The following is a 26,264-nucleotide window of genomic DNA, read 5'->3' on the forward strand; positions in this document are numbered from 1 at the left end:
GGAGTCTGGCTCAGGGCCGGCCGTCTCCCGGCACTAGAGTTTGGCTCAAGGCCGGCCTTCTCCCGGTACTAGCGTCTGGCTCAGGGCCAAGGTACTCCTGATTCTTCTAGTCAAATCATGTGCTTTTCTAGTCTATTCCTGTGTTCTTTCTGTCTGTCCAGCATTTTCCTTTGGAACATTGGAAAAGTTTTCACTAGCAAATTCTCTCTGTGTGCTTTGTTGTTAAAAAAATGAGAAGCAGCGTCCTATTCTGCTTTCTGTCTCACTTTTTGTTGGATAAACTTTTTATTTTCTTCTTAGCCTGTTTTGCATCAGAACAGCCCTTTGATCCTCCAGAACAAAATACTCTGAAAACAGTTTGATATAGCAGCTAGAATTTTACACCTGCCTGTTCACATTCCATGATTTCTGGGATAAATGTGCTTTTTTTCTGCATGGTGTACCATGAATAATCAATTTCCACACATGTTCTTGTTTCCAATTTTTAATAATTTCCCTTCTGCCAATTTTATCAAAATTAACTCTCTCTGTTGGTGTGATTGCACCTTTACTAATAAAGGTCTTGGCTGCTTTCTTATGGCCTGGTTTCGAACAGACACTCAATGTGCTATTTCAGTTAACAAATCCTGTTGTGGAACATCAGTCCAGTTGCTTATTTGTGCTTTCATAAAATTAATACAGTCTGTTCCTTCCAGTTTCCCTGTTGCAGCAGCGCTCTTAATAGCTACTAACTGAACCCACATAACAGTTTCAATGGCACTCCTTTTCTCTGTTTTTGTTTTTACGCTGGGAGGGCTGCAGTTAAGCTGTTGATCACTGTGCAGCCATCTTGGAAGTCATAAAAGTGTATTCATTTTGAGCAGAAACTCCCAAATCTGATGTTGCAGTTTTGCTAGCAAGCAGCTGTAGGAATGCTCCCACTTTGTGCAAAGTCTTTCTGTCTGTCTCCCCGGGTAAAGAGTCTTGGCAACAGACAAGTCTGGGGAGGCATGTCCATTCTTTACTTACAGGGAGGACATGAGTAATCAGATACTGCATGCTTTGGGAGAAATAACAGATGGCCAGTTAAGGTACAAGATCATGGCCCATGCATCTACTACTTAAACCATTAGCAACCACCATATGGCCTATAAGGATTCATGTTCATTGATCAAAGTTAATTTCAGCCAATAGAAAAATATGAAAACCATTTTAAGAAACTACCTTCAGTCAACTCGATAGTTTTGTTTTTTTGTAGGGAGGAGCTGTGCACTCCTTTCAGAGTTATGTATACTAACTCTGAGGTCACACAACAGTGGAGAGAAAATCAAACTCCACTGTCAGCTAAAGTAATTTCAGTGATAATCACTCCCAGAAATGACATTTGATGACATGGTGTGCTCCTGGACTAAATGCCGCAGAGAGGACTGCTGGAGAATCAGTATTTAGCAGTGCAGTCTGGCTGCACTCCTTGCTGTACTTGACATGGTTTGCCAAGTTTGCAAGTGCAAACTTTAGATTCCTCTTTCTAAATTGTTCAGAGATTGTAAAGCACCATTAAGAGATGAAATAACAAGAGCATACCCTTTCATCTGTGAATGTGCATTACATCTTCTGTAGCTTAACTTTCCTTGGGATACAGAAGAGTCAGTACCAAAAGTGATGTTGGCACCCACTGCAGCAGCAGAAGTAGGAGAAGGAGAATGCAGGAAATACCCGTTTCCACAGTCCATAAATAAGCAAAACTGAGGTCCTATAGGTGGAGGCTCTGGCAGCCAACAAGATACTGTGCCTGTGCCCAAGGGGATGCAGCAGCACTTCCATCTCTCTGCTTAATTGTCTTCTTTAGAGGTGACAGTCTGGGTTAAGTCTTCTGTCCTCATTTTGTTATGAGAAATGATATTTGAGGAAAAGTGATCTGGAGAAATTGGCACCAAGAGTTGTCTCATCACTTTTGACCATCAGTTTTAGATTCCATCCTTGCCTTTGCTAAATGTTCAGCAACCAGCATAAAAGAAGTATGTGCAATAATTGAAGTAAAGGGCCAAACAAGAGTCTCACTAAACCAGAAGTGATTAGGATATTATTCTAGATTCCTTTTGTTGTCCACAAAAATCAGGGACCTTAGGTCCATTCTATATTTCCATGTCCAAATGTCTATCACAGTGAAAACTTTGCAAATCGTCATGGTGCACTGTATCTTGCCATGTCTCTCAGAGGCTGGGAATGCTTTTTGGACCTCCAGGATGCTTATGTTCATATCAAAATTTGCAAGGACTGTTGGATATTATAATATGTCTGGGTTGGAGCCAGTCATCCTGTTTTCTGGACCTAATTCTAAGTTGTTCATCAGAGGTATGTCCATGGCATCAGGCCATCTCAGATTGGAGGGATTGGAAGTGAATCTATGCTTGGATGTGTGACTCCTTGCAGGTCATTCTTAAACATTTTACATCAGTAAATGGAGTTTTTGCTAAAATTGTTGACTTTTTTTTCGAGTTGCAATGATCATTGGAAAGTTTCTTCTTTTCCAGCTTCATAGTTGTCATAGGATGTTTTCTGGACACTTCTGTCTTGACTTTTTTATCCCAAGGCAGGATTCTTGCCCATCATAAGGAATTTGCAGAATCTTTCTCCTGAGATTTGTTTCAAAGCCCTGAGCCTGATGGCATAGCCTTGTCTTATGGTTCCATTAATGGCTTACACAGCAAACATGAAAACTCCAAAAACAAAAAGTGTGGGGCAATATGATTCCACTAAGACAAAAGCAATAGCTTTGTTGACAACAAATAAATGAAGCTGGTAGTAAAAACTAGTTCTGATATTCTGGCATTTAAAAAAATACGACGAAAGCTCTTAATTATTGCAAATAAACCCAAGTACATTATCTTAAAAGCTAATCTGAACCTTTTAAAACAAAAACATCAATGTTAAAACTGTGTAACTTTCAAAGTTTACTTCATAGTAATTGGTCTTCCCAATCCCTCCTTTTAAAAATAGGAACCTTCTTCAAAATGAAAACTATAAACTTTCTGAAATTGTCACATACCTTAGAGTGTTTGTACAGTGCATTCCTCTTTTTGAAAGGGAAGGCAATTGGGAAGACCAATTACAGTATAGAGAAGTGTATTATCAGTTGTTGAATGTAGCTCACCCTCCAGGTATAAATGAACATATGTCTGTAACTGTATCTTGCAAAAGAAAGCATCTAAGTTATGATGTTTACTTTTTAATAGGAAATTATTTCAGATCTTAGTGACATCTTTTAAATATGTGTAATTTATTGTGAAGTGATTATTTTTAAGGTTACACAGTCTTGACATTGACTTTTTTGTTTTAAAAGGTTTTGGTTTGCGTTTAATGTAATGTGATTGGGCTGATTTGCTATATAGAAGTGAAGCTGGTAGTAATATGTAGGTCTGATGAAATTGTGGTATTTAAAAGAATGAAAGTGCTTAGCTTTATTGACAACAAATAGTTATCATTTCTGTCTTGGTGGAGTCATCTCACAAGGTCTTATGGTTCCCCATACCAGACTTCGAGTGTACTTGGAGAACCCTAACAGTTCAGAGGTACCAAAGCTCAGATTGTGTCCTGCAGCCAATTTGCTTTTTCATTGCATGTTTCTTTCTCCTAAGTTGGTGGCTAAATCAGACACATTTTGATAGATAACCCCTTCCTGTTTCAAGCCACTTTAGCAATGGTTACCATGGGTACCTTTACTTTTGGGTTGAGGAAGCATATCATTGGGCAGATAGTTCAAAAGGGTCTTCATGTCCTGGAAGTAAGAATGCTCCATTTTTTTCTTTTCTGGCATTTCAATATTCTGCACATCAGGGTATGATTTATATCTGCTGAGATAGTATGTGTTGCGAGGCTGTGACAGTACGGCAGTAGGCCATTCATTATCTGTTATTTTTGGTGGCAGTATATTCTAGCAGAAAAAAAATCTTATTGGTGCTCTACATATGATCAGTCATTCAAGTTTCCAGGTGAATTTTTTTTATCTTTGGAACTGCCAGGTTTTATGACCTACTTGCCTGTCCAACCAAAACCAAGTGCAATAACTATTTCTCTTTGGAGTGTTGAGTGAAGGATACTCCTTTGTGCTTCAGATCATTTAGCTTCCTCTGTTCTTTCCATTTCACTAAAATATTCCACTGGAGAGGTCTTCCTCATGCACTGCTGTAGGTTATCTCTTTCATCTACTTCAGCAAAAACTTTTTCAAAATAGTTAAAAACAAAAAAAAAAAAAAAAAAAAAACAGAAGTGAACATTACATAACTAAAAATTATGAGACTTAAAAATCATGTGACAATTATCCATAAATAAATACAAACCTGAAAGTAAATGAAAACCTTGCAATCAGCTGTTGTAATAGAAATCAAATACACAATGAGATTTCCTTTAACGCTAGATGTACGAAGCAGTGTTTGTGGGTTCCCATCAGAAGAACGAAGACGCATTCTGTCAAATGCGTCTTGGTTGAACTGTAAATGTCAAAAGGCAAAATGATGACATGGCTTTTAAGCGAATTCTTTCCCTGGGAAAGAAGTTGTTTGGCCGCTTCCGTCATTTTGCCCTTTTCGGCACTGTAGAGCGATCTCGGAGTTGGTATATTTATTTATTTATTTTTTCCCTGGGAAAAAAATCGCTGTTCTGGTAGTTCGCTCATTTACGTTTTCGCTATTTTGGGGTCTGTATAACAGCGTTCGATCTTTTGATCATTCGCTGTTATAACATAGACACAATGTTTGTATAATCTTGGTGACCTAAAGCATTAAGGCAAAGCAACCATTTGATCTGACAACATTCCAGTTTGTTCTTCCACAAACCACACTCTTCACTAGCCTCATTCTAGTTGCTATTCCCAATTATAAAAATATGATTTCATTTCATAAATATGATATAATTTACATCCTGATAAATATGAAGTCACTTTTTGCCAAAAAAAAAAAAAGGAATTAAGAGCAAAATGTTTCTCCAAGTAAATTGAAACTGCATTAGCATGCATAGGTGCTTACACTTTGCCCATAGCAATACCTATAATTTGTTGAAAGTATTCTCTTTTCAAAATGCAAGAGATGTTTTTTTCAAACTTGGCTCCATGAATAATTCAGTTAAGTTTGACTTGATTGCTTTCCAAGGACCTAAAATCTTAAGCAACATTCATCCATTCAAATTCTACACTATGAAGAATTAATATGTAAAGATATTTAATATCAGCAGATATTCAAATGTAATTTTCCAAAAAGGAAATACTTGAAATAGTCCCTAAAAATACCACAAATCCCTCCGAAATGTGGATGTTAAGAAAAAAATATTTTTCATTTTTTTCCATTTTTATAATGATGGTTGCAGAATGTGGGCCTTCTGTTTATTGATCTGTTGCCATGGCAAGTACATCATCTTTTTGGTGTGCCAAGTTCATTGCTGCAAAGTTGTAGTTATTCTGTGATGCTTTGTCTCCATTTATTCTCTCTTATCTAGTGTGCTTTCTCTTTCTTTCTCCTGTGCTTTTAATTTTGGCACATGCATTCCTTCACCCTTAGTCAGTCAGTTGGCAGCAATATATTTTGTACTCCGCTTCAGCTTCATGTAAGTTAACAGAGGATGCTTGTAATTTTGCTACATCACATCAGCTATGGCCATGTTTTGACAACATATGCTTCTTTCTTTGTGTTTATCACTTCTTGGGAGCATTTTAAATGTGTACTGTAGTGACTGTGCTTGGTTAGGCCTTGTTGTTTGACTTTGCTGATAACTCTCTTATGTTTGTTGATTTCAGGTAGATATCAGCTGGTCAATGAATGGTATACCCAAGGGCATTATTAAACAGACCTTGGGGCAGATTCCAATCATGGTCAAATCCAAGCTTTGTCACTTGCATGGCCTTTCTCCAAAGGAACTGGCTCGGCACCATGAGGAAGCAGAGGTAATGTCTTGCACTTTGTTATTTAATTGTATTTTTAAGCACACCATGGAGCAGAGGGATAAAAACGTAGTAGATTCAACAAGAGGCACGATATCTTGCATGCATTGATTAGTGCTAGGCAAGGTTCCATGCATGATTTTTTTTTTTTTTATTTCTTGGGGGGGGGGTGTAGCTTGTGCCCACTGCTTATGATGGGAGAAAATCATTACACCAAATTGTTTTCATGCAAAAGTGATTCTAGTTGAAATTCTCTGCACACTTGGTTGAGAATGTGGTGAGGAACTTGTATGATTTTAATGTTTCTATAGACATGTTGGCAAGAGAAATTGTGACACAGAGATAGTGTTTGCAATGTGGAAAAGTAGATAGGATCCTAAATAAAACATTTATTTAAAAACACAGGAAAAATGGTATTGGCATCTGCTGTAGGTTTCATGTAGTAAATTAAGAGAATATGTTAATAAAAGGTTCCAGGGACTGATATGCCCTGAGTGCCTCACAGACCCATTTTGTGGAGCTTGTTTCTAGGATGTTACCTGTTTAAGTGTTTTTGGATTGGATGTTGACAGTTGTGATCATATTCAGAGTGCTTGTCAGGAGATTCAGTAGCAGGCTGTAACCTTTGGGTGTTGTGGCTTATACTGAAACTGTAGTGTCACACTAAACCACTTGGTAGTGTCACTGTAAACAAAAATAATTAGAGGTTTGTTCAAGGAAAACATCCTTCAGCTTGTAGAAGTCTTAGGCAAAATTCCCAACAGTCCCCACAAATAGACCCAACTGAGGGAGCTGTTATGTTCACCTCTGACTTTTTTACCAGCACCTAGACCTCTGCATAGAAAAGTCAGTACCCATCAACCCTAAATGTAATGGTAAATTCAGGAGTAAACCTCTCTGAACTCCTGTATTAATAAACCTGTGCAACCAAATAAGGAAAACAATGAAAAGGTGAAAGAAATCTCCACCCCATTCCTAGGGACTTTACTGAAATATACCAGCAAGGAACTAAATAGTACCATTAGAAAATGTAAAGGGGTTTATGAGCTTAAGATTGCTACAGGTAACAGAGAAAAAGATCTTTCTTCTGGAAGTTAAGGAATAATGTCCAACAATAAGCTGAACTCATTCATAATAACATGACACATTCTGATCCAAAGGATATAGCCAATAAACAAATATCTTTATCCCTCCTACCCACATTGTTGCTACCACTATCCCCAAAAGTTTTATTTTTCCCTGAAATCACCGTGGAAAATTCTTACAATCCCCGTCAAAGGGTAAAAATAATACTGTCGTGGGACCAGACAACATACTAGGTTGCATTCTCATTTGTGCAATATATTTAGTGTCTAATTCTGTACTTAACTCAGTTTCAGCATGTCCACTGGATGGGTGACTTAACTAATCAGTTATTTTGAAAGGCAGGTCCTGTTTTCTGAACCTAGTGAGTTTCTTTGAAAAGGTTATAGAGGCTGTGGACAGTGGTCAGTCTGTGCAAGCTGCATATTTCAACCTGGCCAAGGCTTTTCATATCATCACCCATAGTGGTTGCTGCTGCTGTTGTCATTAATCCCTTTTTTCCCATTTTGACATAAGGTCAGGGAGTCACATCAGCATTTATGACCAAATCACCTAAAACCAGTGTTTACACTGCTGATTGACTAGCCCTGATATGGTATTAGTGAAAAAAAAAATAGACAAATTGAATGCAGTTGCCATTGCTGTTCATTGGATTGCAAATTGGCTATCTGATAGATCTCATGCTGTGAAGGTTTCCAGTACACTGTCTGATGCCCCTGCACTGGCCAAGTAATCAAGGAGCCTCGATCCTCACCACTGGCAACAGTGGGAGGACATACACACTGGGAGGATGACAAGTACACACACAGTAAAATGCAATTTCCCTTAAGAGCACACAGAGACCACAGTCAGTTTGGGGCTGGTTTCTCCCTCTTTCTCCAGATTCCCAAAAAGACTCCACACTGGCACAGCTATAGGGTTGAGATCTTAGCTGAGTGGCCAGACTAAGACCTCCAGCACTCTCTCTGTCCAGCCAGTGCTTTGTGTCCCTGCCCAAGTAGCTGACACACACACACTTTGAGGTTTGGTTTATAGACACACACACACACACACACACACACACACACACACACACACACACACACATGCACTTTGAGGTTTGATTTACACACACACACCCACACACACACACTCACACTTTGAGGTTTGATTTATACACACACACACACACACACACACACACACACACACACCACACACACATGCGGAAAGGCTGGCACAGGTTTGCTAGCTTTGCCCCCTTCTGCCCAGACTTTAAGGTAGTTTCCACTGCCACCAGCCACTACTTATCAGCTACTTTAAGGCCCTTGGCAAAGGGTGTCCAGTCTTACTGTGTAATGTTACTATTAATCCAAATGGTAGTTTGACCAAGAGCCAATCTATTAGGAGTAACCTGTACAGTGTCACCAAATAGATATGCAAGTACACTAAGAGCTTAAATATCTCTAAACAGACCAGCCACAATTGAAAGGTTTAAATATATTTAATAAAAGAAAAAGAACAAGACAATACTAAATATGTGTTCACAGTGACATCAGAGTTCAAAAATCACAGGAAATGTTTATTTGAGACTGTCCTGCAATGTTGTTTTAAATACAGAAAACATCTAAACTAATCTTTACTATGTTTCTAACTGAACTAAGAGAAATTACTGTACCCTAGTGCAGAGGTAGTGAGTGGATGTAGTTCAAAGCCAAATGCAAAGTGCTCTCTCTCTCTCTCTGTCTCCCTCTCTGAGAGTTCTTAAATTAATATCTCAAATATTGCTGCTGGGACACTTGCAGCATGATATTTTTTTGTCACCTGTCTTCTGTTCCCAGGCTCACAAACAACTTCCACTGATGTAGCTTCTAGCATCTCCTTGTGAAAATGCATAGCCTTCAGATGTTTGCAGCAACAATAAAACACTTACAATGCAGAAGGCTCCCCAGTTCTAGGCATCCTGTCTCCTTGCTGATTTGAAACTAACTTTTATAGTACAATTATAAAGCAATTTAATCTCAACTATTTTCTTGAAGTTTTGCAAGTTAACCCTCTATGTTCTAGTTCCCACTGTTAAAACATATACGTTTACACAGGTACAATAGTTTGCATACATTTCTGTCCTTTCCCAGTAGGGTACACTGTGGCCACATCCTTAAGCTCAGTACTTTACACACACACTTCTTTACCATCAGCTTGATGTACAGACAGCATACAGTTCTAATATAGTGGTAACACAAGCAATTGCATTCTGCTGATAGTCAGAAATGACATATAACTTTTAATTTACAAAATTCCAGGTAGCTGGGCTGGCAGTATTTCCTTTTGTGACACCCTGTCTGAGTGCAAAATTACAACAAGTACAGTACCACAAGTTGCTGGGCTGCCTCCTGTTTGACATTTATTTTGCAGACCTCCCAAACCAGTATCGTAGAAGTGTGATTGACCAGGTTTGCTGATGATTGCAAGCTGGTCACTGTTATCTACTCATCCAGTGATACAAAACACCTCCAACAAGGGTTGGAATATGCACATACCTGATCTACCCAAAACGGTCTCATGCTAAATGAGAAAAAATGCAACATAGCAGCATTCATCAAAAATGCTGCTTCCACCTTATACTTTATAAATAGTACTCCTCTTCAGCCAAACTTAGCCATAAGAGCCCTGGGTATTTATGTTGACAACTGTCTCTTTCAGTAGTCATGTTTCCAGCATAGTAGGAAAGTCTTCGATCTGGCCCAGTTAGTTTCCAGCAGAATGTCCTGAAGACTCAAAGAAGTCATTTGCTGTTGTATTCTACCTTATCAGATGTATCACTGAATACAGTCTCCCTGTAATATGTACAAATTCAAGCATTTCATTCTACTATCGTGAGAGATTAACATAACTCGCCTTATGCTCAGTAGCCTGCCAGCTGCTCTGAAGTCACCTGTGTCTAGCTTTTTGTGCCAGGAAGAAAAAATCCTATCGTCATAGGTTCATAGGTTCATACTAGGCTATCTGCCCTAGGGCATTTATAAGCCTAGCCAGAATGTGTTTGGCTTTCGTCACCCATTTTAAATTTATTTTGCTATGCCCTTTTTCGAAGTTAGTATACTGTGCCTCTGTCTAACAGTGACACAGAAGTGATAGCCGGGGTAAACCTATCCACTCATCAAGATTCCTCTTGAAAAGAGTCAATGAGGGACTCTGCCTAACCTGGACTGGGATTTTATTCCAGAGTGAAGGGAGCCTCTGGGTTATGAATCTGTCCCTCCAGCATGTCCTATTTATTTCAGTGCTGAGGTTCAAGTCTCTCGGCGTGGCTCGATGGGATTTGGATTTTCTGAGGTGCAGCATGTCCATTAATTCCGGGTTGGACATGGCTTTATACGTCAGGCACAGATCGCCTCTGAACAGGCGGTATGCCACTGAGTAGAGCTGGTGTTTCTTTAACCGGCAGCATATGGCATCTGTTTGAGCCCTTTGATCCTCTTGGTGAGGTACTTTTGGGGTCTTTCCAGTTGCTGCAGGTGTCTGGTAAGGTACATCCCAAAAGGGGCATTGTACTCAATTATGGGCCTGATGAGGGATGAGTAAAGAGGCACGATGACCTCCCCTGATCTAGATGTGAATCCCTTCATGATTAGGTGGGCTATATAAAATGTTTTTCTAACCACTTTGGCCACGTGGTTGTTAAATGAGAGTTTGCTGTCAACTTGGGTCCCCAGGTCCCTAATTACTTTTTCTGTACTTAATGGATTACCACCTATGTGGTAATTTGTGGGCACTTTGTTTTTGCCAAAGGGGATGACTATACACTTTTTGGTCATCCTCTTTTTTTTTTTTTTTTTTTGCAAAACCAGTGGGTCTGCAAGCACCTGTGGAAGGGACCTAAATCTACAGCATCCAATAAACACGATTAACTGGAGGGGATAGGTTCCTAACTTAATGTTTCTCTAGCATGTGGAGTAAGTTACCACTGCAGGGCAAGTATTGCTTTAGCTACATTTAAGGCAAGTCTTTGACCTGAAGGGTTGCCACAGATGCACACCAGGTTTAGCATGTGTGGCCTTACTCAAGTGGGGAATTGAGCACTATTAAGTACTTAAAGTGGATAGGAAGAACTTTTAAGTCCATCGTCTTAAAAAATGTATATCCATAAGCATCTTATGGTCCCTGTGATCGCTTGCCTAATATTTTTCATAAGAAAACAAAATCCATCACAACACTCTACACAAATGCATTGTGTACACACTACAAATGAGACAGTAAGCCAGTTTCAGTGCAGGATTTCATCAGCAGTAGCCTATATTAATCTGATGCTTTATTTTGTAAATGATTGTAGTATATGTAGTTTTGTCGTGGTTGCTGTAGCTTATACTGGAAAGTGCTTCTGTTTTGTAATGAAGCCAGTTAATATTTGTTGTTTGATATTTATGGTGTTATTTTTATCACAGAACAAATATATTTACACATGGACACATGGCATGAAAGAAAGAAAACATTGACTAAGGTAGCACTTGGCCCTCCACTGGAGCTTTGGAAGTTTGTACTCTTGTCTTTCAAAGGTTGCAGCCTAAGCCTTTTCATCAAAATCACGTTGTATTGTCACAGTCTAAACTAATGTCCATATTTCTAGAACTGTAAGTGCCACTAAAAAAGTGGAAATGCTAATTGTTCAGCACAGAATAGTCTTGACAGTGGTCATGTTCCTTATATTCTATGTCTTAAACTGGATTTTATAAGTCAGTCTGTGAAAAACCTCAGCAGTCTAAAAATTCATGGCTTACAAGAGAAAAAAACTAGCATTCTCCCTGTTTAAGTATCATGTTCTCCAAAAGAATATAGTTGTGGAAATATCCTTTGCAGTATCACACAACAGAAAGCTGGCTAAAAATGAAAGTGGGACTCAAAGCTGATTCTTGTCTGAAGATCTCTCTGTTTGTCAATACTACTTCACAGGCAGATGAGCGCTGCTTGGATCCTACTTTCATTTTTAACCACTTTCTGTTGTTCATAGGTAGGTACTAGGCTATTGACCCTAGGGCCTATATAAGCCTAGCCAAAAAGGTACCCTGGCTTTCGCCAGCCAAGAAAATTATTTTCCTGTGCCCCTGTCGAACAGAGCCACAGAAGTGATCCCCGGGGTGACTTTTCTATTTCCCATCCAATCATCAAGATTTTTCTTGGAGTGCTAATGAGGGGCTTTGTTTGATATAGATAGGTAGTTTGTTCCAGAGTATGGGAAGTCTCTGGGACAGGAATCTATCCCTCCAGCATGTTCTGTTTATTGTGGTGACAAGTTTATGCCCCTAGAGCGTGTAACTTGGAGGGATTGGGACTTCTTTAAGTGGAGCATGTCCAACAGCTCTGGGCTTGACATAGCTTTGTATGTTAGACAGAGATTGTCTCTTGAGTAGGCTATATGCGATGGAGTGAAGCTGGAGTTTTTTGAGACAGTCTTTGTAGGGCATCTGTTTAAGGCTTGTAATCCTCTTTGTGAGGTATTTCTGTGGCCTTTCCAGTTGTTGTAGATGTCTTGTGAGGTACATACCAAAAGGGGCATTGTACTCTATAATGGATCTAACGAGGGATGAGTAGAGGAACAATTACCTCTTTTTTTTCTGGACGAGAAATATTTTGTGATGAGATGTGCCATGTAGAAGGATTTCCTGACTACTGTGGCAATGTGATTATCAAAGGAGAGACTACTGTCCACCTGTATCCCAAGGTCTCTTATCACACTTTCGGTGTTAAGTAGACTACCACCTATGTGGTAGTTCATAGATACAGAGTTTTTACCAAAAGGGATGACAATGTACTTTTTGGCATTGAGCTTGAGGCTATGGCTTTGACACCAGGCATCTGTCTCGGTAAGGCCCTTTTGTAGGATAGCCACATCGTTAGACGTTTCGATTATGACTCCTAGTTTGCAGTCATCTATGAACTTCATTAGCCAAAGACCTTCTGTGTTAGCCTGTACTTCAGAGAAGTAGATACCAAACAGGAGAGGACCCAGGACTGAACCCTGTGGTACTCCAGTTGTCACTGGTCTGAAGTCGGATTTGAAGTCTGCTGCTTTCACAGTGGGGGTTCTGTCAATGAGCCAGTTGGCAACCCATCTTATGACTTAGGGATTTATACCTAGTTTAGTGAGTTTATCTATAATTCCAGAGGGGGGATGGTGTCGAAAGCCTTGGCGAGATCTAGATAGGCTTTGTGAACCACCTTACCCTCATCTACGGCTTTGGTGACTGCTTCAAAGATGTCTTATCAGGTTTAGGAGACATGATCTGCCTTTTACAAACCCAAACTGGGTGGGGTCCAGAGTTTGGAGATTACCAATGTCTTTGTTTATAAGTTCCATGATGATATGTTCTATGGCATTGCAGACCAGGCTCATCAAACTAATGGGGTGGTAGTTCCTGAGGTCCGTGGTGGATACCCCATTGTGGAGTGGGATAACCGTCGCTGTGTGCCATTCAGTGGGCACAAAGCCTGTGGTGAGGCTGTGATTGAACATGGTGCTTGGGTGGGGTGCCAGTTCGTTCTGTAGTTCATGTAGAATGCAGCCTGGGATGTTGTTAGGTCCCATGGATGCTGTGTTCTTGGCTTTGGAGAGTGTGGTTTTTACCTGTGCAGCCGTGATTACAGGAACTTTGCATTCTTCCGATATAGAGATGGGCCCTTTAGGGGGTGAGAGGGGGGTAAAGTTAGCACTGAACCTGTCTGCCAGGATGTTGGCAGTATCAGTTGGTTCTGTATATTTAGTACCATTGTGCTGTAACTCGGAGCAGATCTGAGTGTTGCCATTGAGATCCTTGACACAGCTCTAGAATGCTTTGTGGCTGTCTTTTAGAAACCGTGGCGATTTTGTTTTTGTAACTAGCTTTGGAGGATTTTATGAGGGATCTCAGCTTCTTACTGAGGCTGACCAGGGAGTTCCTCCAGTCATGGGATTTTACTCTTTTTTTTTTTTTTTTTGCAGCACTTTCTTTCTTCTGTTGTAGAGATTGTTTATGGCAGGGGACCACCAGATTGGCTTCCTTTGTTTGGAGGATAGCATCTTGCTTCTGTTAGGGATAGCACGATCCACGCACTCATGTAAGTGCTTATAAAGTGCATTTGTGTAGGATTTAGCACTTGTACCTCTTGTCCATCTGCATGGGTGTTGTGAAGTTTGCCACTTCTATCTTAAGAAGCATGAAGTTGGCTTTGGAGAAAGTTTTTACGCTGGTTTCCCTAATGGGGGGTGGGTGCGGGATGCGGATGTCTAGTGTGATTAGCTTGTGGTCGGATCTGACCAACGAGGAATTGACCTCTGGTGTGGAACACCGGTCACCCATGTTGGTAATGACCAGGTCTAGGATACTGCTGCCCCTGGTGAGGGTGTGGATAAGTTGATCCAAGGCATTGGAATTTATGAATATCAGAAAACATTTAGCAAAAGAGTTGGTACATGCGTAGTTTTCCCAGTTAATATTGGGGTAGTTGAACTCACCCATTATTAGGGTCTTAGGTTGTACCCTAATATTTTCCAGTGTATCAAAAAATGAGGAGTGGGAATACTGGGGCATGGTGAGGGATTTGTAGAAAGCTAAAATTTGGATTGCGGTCTTGCCCAGAGTTAGTTGCACTTGGATAATCTAGGATGCATTATGCTGAGCAACTAGTCTGGAGTTGTGGATATCCTTAATGGATATGGGCACACCTCCGCCTTTAGTGTTTCGGTCTAGGTTAGGTGGCCAAAAGGTGTGGTATGAAGTATAGCCTGGTAATGCAGGGGTGCTCCCTGGAGCCTTGAACCAGGTCTCTGTCACTGTACAGATGTCGATGTTCTCCATTTTAAGGAGTGCCTCGAGTGAGTGCATTTTGAGGTTTAGACTTCTAGCATTGAGTAGCATTACCCTCAGATTTTGCTTGCTTGTACCTGTTACGGTGGTGAATTTGTCATTTGAACCTTGCCTAAAATAGGCACTATAGGGGTGGCAAGAGCATTAGCCAGTATCTGGAATCCCAAGGGCGACAGGAGCAGGTCATCTCTGGCAAAGCATCATGGTCTGTTGATCATGTCATCCCAGGCAGACAGATACTGGATCCCCTTAGAATGACACCAGAAGCTTAGCCAATTGTTGAAATCAATCATTTTGTCCTTGTACAGTGGTATCATTCTGGGTGATGACAGGATGCTACTCAGGGCTAGTGTTATATCTGCCTGGGCTACAAGATCGGAGAGCTCCTCCATGTCTCTTTTCATGTAGTCCAGGGAGGTACGTGTCAGGTCATTCACAACAACATGGACAATGACAGAGCCATATTTGTACTTGTTGTGGAGTGATCTGAGTGAGTGTGTTATGTGGCGGATCCTGGTACCCAACAGGCAGCTGACAGTAACTTTCTCCTTGTTTAGCCTGGTGAGTGGAACATCAATATGCCTGGCTATAGAGTCACCTATGACTAATCTGTTGGGTACATTGTTATGCTTTATGGGCTGTGGTTGGGTGGCACACTGAGTTTGTGGGCTATTTGTCATTTGGGTTGTATTGGTGGGTGGATGTTGCTTGCGTTTCTGCTTTGGAGGTCTCTGTTGCTTGGGCAGATTTTTTATTGAGAGCCTCCGTGAATGTAGGTGTGTGTTTTGTGTTTCTGTGTGTGTGTTTTTGGTGGTGTAGGTTTTGAGTGATTATGTGATGAGTGTGGTGTGGTGCAAGTGTTTTCCCTCTCCTCTTGACGGTCTAGTCCAGTCTTGGTTGAGGAGAGCTTTGCTTCCAGTTTGGCTATATAAGTGCATCTCTCACAGGTTGTAGTGTTGGGTGGTAGGAGGAGAGGGCTGTCTGTGTACATGAGGCAATTGCTGCATTGTCCCAAGGTGCCCAGATTCATCAGGTAGACAAGAGAAAATGTCGGGAGCTGACCCATAGACGGGCTTGGATAGGTGCTTATTTATTAAGTACTAAAAACTGTTTTCCTCTGGACAAGTGAGGAAAGTTGAGTGCTGTAGTAATTTGTAGCTTATTTAGTGCTTACAGTGAGTTATGAGCAAGTGCTGAGCTCAAAGAAATGGATTTGAGTGCTATAACTAAAAAAAATGTCTAGTTCATAGGTTGGTACTAGGTATACAAGCCTAGCTATAACAATTTCCTGGTTATTTCTTCCCACACTATTTACTTCCCTGAACCCCTGTCTAGCAGGGCGACAGACGTGATCCCTTTGGTGAATTTCCTTTCTCCCATCCAGTCATCAAGGTTCCTTTTGAAGAGGGCCAAAGAGGTGCTCTGCTTGACATGTATGGGCAGTCTGTTCCCGAGTCTGGGGAGTCTCTGGGTCAAGAACCTATCCCTCTAGCATGTTTGGTTTATTTTGATGACAAGGTTTAGATCCCTGGAGCGTGTGGCTCTGAGGGATTGGGATTTCTTTAAGTGTAGCATGTCCAACAGCTCTGGGTTTGACATGGTCTTGAATGTTAGGCAGAGATCGCCTTGGAGTAGACGATATGCGACAAAGTATAGCTGGAGTTTTTTAAGGCGGTCAGCATAGGGCATCTGCTTTAGGCCTGTGATTCTTTTAGTGAGGTATTTCTGCGGCCTTTCCAGTTGTTGCAGATGTCTTGAGAGGTACATACCAAATGGGGCGTTGTATTCTATAATGGGTCTAATGAGGGATATGTACAGTGGGACAATGACCTCCTTTTTTCTGGATGAAAAGCCCTTAGTGATGAGGTGTGCCACATAGAAGGATTTCCTGACTGTTGTGGCGATGTGGTTATTGAAGGTGAGACCACTGTCCACCTGTGTCCCTAAGTCTCTTGTCAAACTTTCGGTGTTTAGTGTACTGCCACCTATGTGGTAATTCACTGGTACACGTTTTTTCCCACAGGGGATAACTACACATTTCTTGGCATTGAGCTTGAGCCCATGGTTCTGGCACCAAGCATTTGTTTCTGTAAGGCACTTTTATAGAGTATCGACATCATTTGGGGATTCAATAATGGCTCCCAGTTTGCAGTCATCTGCGAACTTTGTTAGCCAGAGTCCCTTAGTGTTGGCCTGTACTTCAGAGAAGTAGATGCCAAACAAGAGGTCCCAGGACTGAACCCTGAGGTACTCCACTTGTCACTTGTCTGGAGCTGGATTTGGAGTCAGCTACTTTTATAGTGTGGGTTCTGTCAGTAAGCCCTTGGCAACCCATTGATTGACGTTGGGATTATGCCCAGCTTAGTAGGTTTATCTATAATTCCAGAGTGGGGGATGGTGTCATAGGCCTTGGCAGGGTCCAGATAGGCTGTGTGGACTGCCTTACCCTCGTCCACGGCTCTGGAGACTGATTTGAAGAAGTCAATCAGGTTCAGGAGACCAGATCGGCCCTTCATGAACCCAAACTGGGTGGGGTCCAGTGTTTTAAGGTTGCCAATGTCTTTGTTTATAAGTTCCATGATAATACGTTCCATGGCCTTGCAGATCAGGCTCGTCAGACTGATGGGGTGGTAGTTCCCGGGATCCAAGGTGGATCCCCCCCTTGTGGAGTGGGATAACTGTGGCTGTGTGCCACTCAGTGGGCATGAAGCCAGAGGTGAGGGTATGATTAAACATGACACTTAGGTGAGGTGCCAGTTCATTTTGTAGTTCATGTAGTACACAGCCCGGGATGTCATCTGGTCCCATAGATGCTGTATTCTTAGCTTTGGAGTGCATGTTTTTTTACCTGTGTGGCCGTTATTACTGGAATTTGGAAATCTTCCGATACTGAGATGGGCCATTTAGAGGGTGAGAGGGGGGTGAAGTTGGCACTGAATCGATCTGCCAGGATATTGGCAATATCCTTAGGATCAGTATATTTAATGCCATTTAGTTTCTTGACATAGCTATAGAATGCCTTGTGGTTGTCTTTGGAATCTATGGCAATTTTATTTTCGTAACTAGCTTTGGAGGATTTTATGAGGGATCTCAGCTTCTTACTGAGGCTGGTAAGGGAGATTTTTGCATCCTGGGATTTTCCTCTTTACTGCAACAGTTTCTTCCTTTTGTTGTAAACTTTGTTTATGGCAGGGGACCACCAGATTGGCTTCCTTTTTTTGGAGGAGAGCATCTTGGTTCTATTTGGGAATGGTATGATTCATGCATGAGTGGATGTGCTCTACAGTGCCTTAGTGTAGGACTCGGCAGTCGAACTTTCAGTTCCCGTCTGCATGGGTGTCATGAAGTTTGTAACTTCTGACTTGAGTAGCATGAAGTTGGCTTTGGAGAAGTTTTTTATGGAGGTTTCCTTACTGGGGGGTGAGGGTGGGATGTGGATGTTAAGGGTGATTAGCTTATGGTCAGACCTGACCGAGGGGGTGACCATAGGTGTGGAGCATCGATTTCCCATGTTGGTAATGACCAGGTCTAGGATATTGGAGCCCCTGGTGGGACTATGGATTAGTTGATCCAGGGCATTGGAATTTATGAATTCCAAGAACCGTTGGGCAAAGGTGATGGTACACGTAGTTTTCCCAGTTAATGGCAGGGTAGTTGAAATCACCCAGTATTAGGGTGTTTGGTTGTATATTAATATTTTCCAGTATGTTTAGAAAGGTGTAGTGAGAACCTTGGGGCATGGTGGGGGATCTGTAGCAAGCTACAGTTAGGATTGCAGTCTTACCTAGTGTTAATTGCACCTGGAGAACTTCAGACGCATTATGTTGGGCAACTAACCTGGTGGTGTGAATATCCTTGGTGAATATGGACACTCCACCACCTTTGTGTTTCGATCCTGGTTTGGTGGCCGAAAAGTGTGGTAAGAGTTGTAGTTCTAAGGGAAATTTGAAGAGCAGACTTGATGGCACCAGGAATATTTTAACCCTTGCTAAGCGGCAATGCATAAAGTGTATTTTTTTTAATATAACAGTAGCAAATGAGCAAACTGAACAAATTAACCAATAAAAAGGTAAAAACTGAGCCCCGTTCCAGCAGTTTTCGATCCGACAAGTTCTAACTGCACACTCCTGCCACTAAGGTGCAGGGGAGCCTTCTCCAGAAAAAAATGGCCGGGATTAGTGCTCAAGTTATACAAACAAACAAAGCTAGATTCAGCAGGTCTGAATCTAGTCTTGTGCTACAGCAAACAAGGTGTACTAATTTCAGAAAGAATCAGTTCAAGTAAGCAGGCACAATAAGCCTTTAACCAGAAACTCCCCAGCTCAGAAGGGCAGAATCTACCCTGTCCTCCCACAAGAGTGCAGACCACACCTTCTTAATGTAAAATATCTGGCCCTAAGCCCAAGTGCTTAAACCAGAACTAATACACTTTTAGAATAACAGAGACTAAGCCTTCAGTCAGCAACTCCTAACTTAGAAGGATGTAAGCTACCTGTTCTGCCACAACAGTGAAGACCACAAACGTTCTTAATGTAAAACAACTGGTCTGAAGCCCAAGTGTTTAAACCAAAGGCTTAGAATAAGTTACAATTTAATCGGGCTACTAACAAGCAGTAATAAATGCAGCAGAATAAATGCAATTAAGTACTTTTAAAAACAGGCAGCAAAAGCAAAATAAAGTAGGAAGAAACACAAATACGGTAAAAGCAGATGAATAAAGTGCAGGTTTTTTGTTTAGTAAAGTGCAAGGAGAGAGGAAGTGGGTTGGCCTTCTCTAATGTTCTCTCTGTATTAAGTAGAGTGAACACTAGTCTGGGATGATACTGCAAAGGAACTTTCCACCAATGTATTCTTTTGGAGAATGTGGTACTTCAACAGGATCACTGCTAGTTTTTTTTTTTCCTGTAAGCTATGAGTTTTTAGATCGGTGAGGTTTTCACAGTGGTTTTTTAAGTTGGTTCCCCAGCCACGGGAAGGGAATTTACCTTCAAGATTTGGTCTGTAAGGCAAATGTTTTTTTTTTTTTTGAATTTTATAAATCGGAGCACATGAAATATTGTTACTTGTAAAAACTATTAAAATAATAATTTTTAGTGTAACTTACACAAGCTGTAACACTTAGTGCCTTCACTATTTTGTTCATCCAACTGTAAGCTTTCATATGAGCCAGAGCAGGCCTATCTATGTCACTAGGTTGTTGGGATATTTAGAAGAAATGTAAAAATTATGACAGTATGAATACATAGTATATGAACAACATTTAATGTATTCTGATCTGCACTAGGCAGAGGCTAATTATCAATGCAGTTGTGTTCTATATCAGGTAAGATTTAGGATGAAAATGTTCACTGGTTTGTATGTGCCATGATTTTGGAATTATTAATTTAAATGCAAGCAGGCAGTATTAGATGCAGAGAGGCATCATTAAGATAATCTTAGAGGAAGCCCTGAAGGCAGCACTAAGATTTAATGAGTTAAGGAGGCAGATGGCAGAAAAACATGGGAGATGGTACGTACTTGTAACTGTCCTTAGTTCTTGAAAGAAAATATTGGTAGTACTGAATGGATGATGGTGCCAGGTCACTGAGAGGTCATTTAGCAGGAAGAAGATCATGTATTATGTGACCAGCTTTTTTTCCTTTTCACTGAGTAGTGCATGATTTGTTTTTAATACCCCGCTAACATTGGTGTAGGCTGTAGGTATTGCAACTCTGTGTGTGTGTTTCAGCAGTAGCTATCTTGCTGTGAAAGGCCAGAATATGTATTTTGTGTATAATATATTACAGACACACACACCCCAAATCACAGAGGGATGGTATATTGGCAGTAATGAAGGAGTTTAACATCCTGGCTGTGTATTTGGTACTCGTGCTGCTACTATGTGCTGTGTAAGAACAGTTCTCCCTTGAGCTCTTAATTTGATGAGATTTCTGGCAGAAGGCCTTAGTCTTTGAGAGCTATAGTAGCTGCTATAGTGTCTGTTGTTATGGTTGCAGAAAGGATTGAGCAGTAAGAGACTGTGCACATTCTTGATGGTTCCCAAGGCATAGTACAAAAATGGTTTGATTGCAACCATGCAGTTTTGCATCAAATTTGAATGCCAACACTCCAGGCAAGACAAATTTATCGGGTTCCTCTGAATAATGTCTAGACTGAAGAGAAAATTGTGTAATTTCTCACATTTTAGAGAATATAGGGTATGAGGCTTGTTTTCATATTGTAGTAGAATTAGAGCTAGTAAGCCAAGATGTCACATCACTGAGACTAAAGGTAGCAGTTTCAATAAACAAGGAAAATGAAGTTTGGAAGTAGAGTTTTTTTTTTAAAGATATAAAATAGAAAATAAGTAAAATCAGGAGAATATAGTGAAACCTGTAGTGGCTGTAGGCAGAGAGCAAAGAGGATTTGTCTCTTGTTTTGAATTGGGCTTGTTCTTACACTGGGAAGAAAATTTGGTACCATTATATTGGTTCATAGATTCATAAGTATATAGTAGGCTAATGACCACTAGTGCCGTTATAAGCTTAACCATGCAACCCAAATGTGACCCATAAATTTGATTTATATAGTGGTGATTTACTGACTGCTTCTGTCCATAAGAGACATAGAAACCAGACCAGTGGTAAATTTCCAATTACCCATCTATTGGTCCAATTGCACTTAAAAAGGGATAGGGAGGTATTGTGCTTCACATGGATGGGGAGCCGATCCCAGAGAATGGGAATTCTCTGAGAAACAGATCTGTCTCTCCAACAAGTCCTATTTGTGGTAAAATCAAAATTTATGTCTTTAATGCAGTAGTTCTGATGCTGTTTTTTTACGGATGTGCAAAAGGTTCATCATAACAGGTCCAGGGATGCCTTGTATGTCAGACAAAGATCACCTCTCAGAAGTCTGTATGATACTGACTAAAGAGACAGGGCTTTGAGGAGATCAGTGTAGGATGTTGTGTTTACTCCCTGTATTTTTTTTGTAAGGAACCTTTGTGGAAGTTCCAGTTGCTGCATATGTCTGGTCAGATACATACTGAAGGGGGCATTATACTCTATGATTAGCCTGATGAGGATCAAGTGCAGTGGTATGATGACCTCTCTGGACCTGGATGCCATGCCTTTGCTTATAAAGTTGAGCAACATCGAAAGATTTTTTTCACTACCTTGGATACATGCAGGTCGAAGGTTAGGTTACTGTGTTTTATTGATGATGTAGTTATCAGGGGTAGTAGACTTCCCAAAAGGTACTGTGAAGGCTGCCAGCTTAGCCAGAGAGAATTTTATAGATAATTCTATCATTTGTAAATATCAGTGTAAGACACAGGCTTGTTTCCTTAAATGGAAAAAATTGCCGTTAGATTTGGAACTGCAAAAAATGAAACAACAAAGTAAAGCATGTTGTGACCCTTTGGTGTAGACAGTGGTGCCGAAGAGTCTAGATGAAGAAATTATTTCTATTGTTTTAACCAAGAGTTAAATTGCTAGATTTAAACATGCAAATGTATTTTTATTGCTCTTCTTCCTCGCCAGCTGCAAGATAACAAAAGGAGATGTTAAGAATGTAAATGTAGTTCTGTTAGCCTAGGAACCCAGGGAAGTGTGAAGAATGATGTGATGTGTAGCCTGGGATACTCAGGAAAGTGTGAAGAATGGTGTAATGTGAATCAGAACTGCAGTTTCAATTTAAACAGAGAGAATAAGATATTATTAAGCATTTTTGTCTTGACCATCCAACTCACAGCACTGTCTTGCTCATATGTAAGTTATCTTAGACTTGTGTTTTCTTTTAGAAAAATCTAGGAACTAGAAAGATTAGACAAAGTGTTTTTCTGTGATATCAGAACTGTACTACATAATTATTTTAAGTATTTCTCAACTCTTGACTATCACTGTATAGTAAGAAGTATTGTCTTGTATTTTTATTATTGCTTATTAAATATTTTAAAACCTTTCAACTGTGGCTGTTTTGTGTAGAGATAATTTAAGCTCTAGAGTACATTGCACATTTATAGTGATTACTGTACCATGTCACTCTAATAAGCCTTGACTGTTTAGTTATACTACCAATTGGATAATAATATTGCACAGTAATAACTGGACACCCTTTTAAGGGCCTTTGAGTAGCTGATAAATATTAGCTGGGTGGTGGCAGGCAGTACTACTGTATAGTCTGGGTAATAGGAGCACAGCTGGTGAACCTGTGCCAGCCTTTCCCAGGAATGTCTGTGTGGTTGTATAAACTCTTATCTCAAAGTGTGTGTGTGTCAATTACTTGGGCAGGGACACAAAGCACTGGTTGGGAAGAGATGGTGCTGGAGGTTTTAGCTTGCCCAGCTAGGCTGAGATCTGGACCCTATAGCTGTGCCAGTGGGGAGTCTTATTGGGGACCTAGAGAGCAACCAGGCCTGGACTGACTGTGATCTCTGTGTGCTCTTATGGGAAATTGCACTTTACTGTGTGTATTTGTTATCCTTTCCTCCTATATGAGAGACCCCTTACTGGTGCTTGTGGTGAGGATTGAGGCTCCTTGATTGCTGGGCCAGGGCACGGGCATCACTTATTAATTGTTTGGCAGAGGTGAGATTTCCACACCACATATTAATTGGTTGGCAAATACTAATTGACTTGTGGTGTGGGTAGAGTGAATCCCTGTAGCTTGTGAGCTTTGGAGGTGTTTTGTACTCTAAAACAGCCACGCAATGAATACTCAGGAGTTCAGATCACAATTGTTTTATTTCTTTTGTTAGCTTAGTTAGTCAGGGTGAGCAGGCAGAATGTCAGCAGAGGAGTATGGAAAGCTGACAAGGAGCCAGCTGGCGGAGATGTGCCAGGCTAAGGGGACTGGTGCATGAAAACCTGACTAAGGCAGACCTGATTGCAACCTTGGTTACAGCTGCATCAGAAAACAGCAACCAGGAGGACAATCAGACTGGCAGTGGAGATGTAATACCCTCGGAGAATTGACAGCTCAACCTTTCTGCAGAGGACTTAAAAATCCATCTGGAGCTAAAGAGACTTGAGTTTGAGGCCAGGTGTTTGGAGGTAGAAGCCAAGGGAAAGGAGAGGCAGAGGAAGCATGACAGAGAAATGCTGACTCTTCGCCAGAGTTATGGAGGTAATGGGGAAGGGAGTAACTGGACCCCAGAAGCACAACAGGTCAGTAATTTGCTTCCGCAGTTTAAAGAGGGGGATAATTTTGATAGTTTCATTCATATGTTTGAGAGGGTATGCAAACAGTAAAGTGTTGACCAAAGGCTCTGGGTACGGTTCCTGACCCTTTTACTCCATGGTAAAGCTGTAACTGTATTGTCTAAAATGTCTGACGTTGCATGTTTTGATTATACTGCTATAAAAATTGTCTATTAGAGTTTTTTAAGCTAACACCTGAAACATATAGGAAAAAGTTTTGTGACCATAGCCCCAAGGCAGATGAAAGTGTGTGTGAATATGTTGTTGAACTGAGCACTTATTTCCATAGGTGGGTGAGTGGATGTCAGGTCACCACTTTTGAAGGGCTGGCAGACCTTTTTGTGAGGGAACAAGACCTTAGCACTTTGCCTGTGGACATGAGGATCTGGTTAGCTGATAGACAATGTGCTACTTCAGATGAGTTGGGGAAGAAAGGAGACCTATACCTGGCAAGCAGGGCAGCCGTGCACAGGAAGAGGGGACCCCCAGTACTGCTCATGGGTCTAAAGGAATCCATGGTGGGCAGCACAGACAGTTCCAACAGAATTTGCCAGTAGCAGGGAAGCCACTAGTCCAGCTACATGTCCAGGAGCTAGGGTTAAATGTTTTGAATGCAACCAGTGGGGCCTTGTGGCATACAGGTGTCCACGGAGGCAAGGTGGGGAACAAAAGGTGAGGGAGCCAGTAATGGGAAAGACAAAATGCCAATAGTAGGTTGTCTTGAGACAACAGGGGTACTAAACTACCATCCTGCAGATGTCCTGAGAGGGAAGGATTTGGATGAGGCAGTACCATGTGCTTATGCAGTTACATGCAGTCAGGCTAGGAGACAAGCATGTGGTTCTTGTAGCCTGGGGAGACCCAGACAGACTGCATACTTGCAGCCAGGACTGGTGAGGTGGTTACTTCAGGGAGGGAGCTACTCTCTAGCAATGAAACTGAAGGTGAACCCTGAGGCGGTGGCTTTGTCCTCCATTGAGGCATAGAAGGTGACAAATGCTTTGTTAGAGATTTTCAGCAGGGGAGGTTTCCCAAAAGAAATACTGACTGACAGAGGTGCCTCTTTCACGTTAGACCTGCTGGCTTGTCTGTGGGAGTCCTGTGGGGTGAAGCACATGAAGACCATCCCCAGACTAATGGTCTTGTTGAGAGGTTAAACCCTACAATCAGGTCCATGCTACAGGCATTTGCAGATCAGCTTAAGAGGGAGTGGGACAAATATTTGCCCCATCTGTTGTTTGCTTACAGAGAAGTTCCCCAGGAATCCACAGATTTTTTACCCTTTGAGTTGCTGTATGGGCATAGGGTGAGGGGACCTTTAGATTTAATTTGAGATGAGTTGGAAGGTGAATGTGAGTCTCACAAGGAGTTTGTTGTGGCATACGTCCTAAACCCCAGGATAGGGCTCAGGGAACTCGTGGGCTTGGCCCAGGTGAACCTGGCAGAAGCCCAGCAACAGAAAAAGGTGTGTGGTATGACAGGAATGCTCGAGCTAGTGAGTATGCTGTGGGAAAGCAGGTAATGATTGTCATTCCTGTCAGACACGGCAAGCTGCAGGCAGCTTGGGAGGGGCCTTACAAGGTGGTAAGAAAGGTAAGTGATGTTAACTACATGGTGGAACTGCTAGGCAGAAGGCAGGGGCACAAAGTGTATCCAGTTAACATGATGAAACCTTACCATGATAGGGAGGCCCTTGTGCTGAGCATTTGCAGTGGATTGCAATAGAAGTCTGAGGGAGATCTGTTGACTGATCTCCTCAGTGAGGCTCGAGCTGACACCTCGGTGGAAGGGGTAGCATTGTCCCAACCATTATCTCCTACCCAGGTTCGAGAAGTCCGAGCAGTGTTGCAAGAATTTGGGGACATGTTCACTGGGAGACCAGGGTGCACCTACCTGGTGCAGCACCAGGTGGATACAGGACTATACACACTGAGCAGAGTGGAGGAGAGGTGTTGACTACAACTGTTAGCTGAGATATATAAGTATCCTGTTTTTTTCGATTATTTATACTGATTATTGTTTCTAGCAATTTATATATAGCATTTTTGCCTGCTGCACAGTTTTTGAGTGTATTTTTATTGCTATTAACTAATCTGCACAGGTAACTGATTTGTTTGCAGTTAAAAAAGCATTCTGTAGAGTCTCATTGCTCCTTTATCTGTTTAAAAACTTTCATTTTGTGGCTTTCTGCAGTTCTTACTGTCTGTAGGCTAATAGCTTTAGTATTAGCCCCACTCTCTCTCCCTGCTGGTGTCTTGCTGTTATACT

At 41.3% G+C, this 26,264-nt stretch overlaps 1 protein-coding gene across 1 annotated transcript in view; it reads left to right on the top strand.

Annotated features, from left to right (window-relative positions):
• The window catches only part of POLR1B (RNA polymerase I subunit B), a 498,537-nt gene that overhangs the window by 19,582 nt on the left and 452,691 nt on the right, over positions 1-26,264 (top strand). Inside the window, exon 3 of the mRNA XM_044057995.1 lies at positions 5,768-5,914. Coding sequence (XP_043913930.1) covers positions 5,768-5,914 — 147 coding nt within the window. The remainder of the gene's footprint in view (positions 1-5,767; positions 5,915-26,264) is intronic.

Source organism: Protopterus annectens, chromosome 1.part2, assembly GCF_019279795.1.
Source record: "Protopterus annectens isolate FY-2018-M chromosome 1.part2, PAN1.0, whole genome shotgun sequence".
In the NCBI taxonomy this organism is placed as follows: domain Eukaryota; kingdom Metazoa; phylum Chordata; order Ceratodontiformes; family Protopteridae; genus Protopterus; species Protopterus annectens.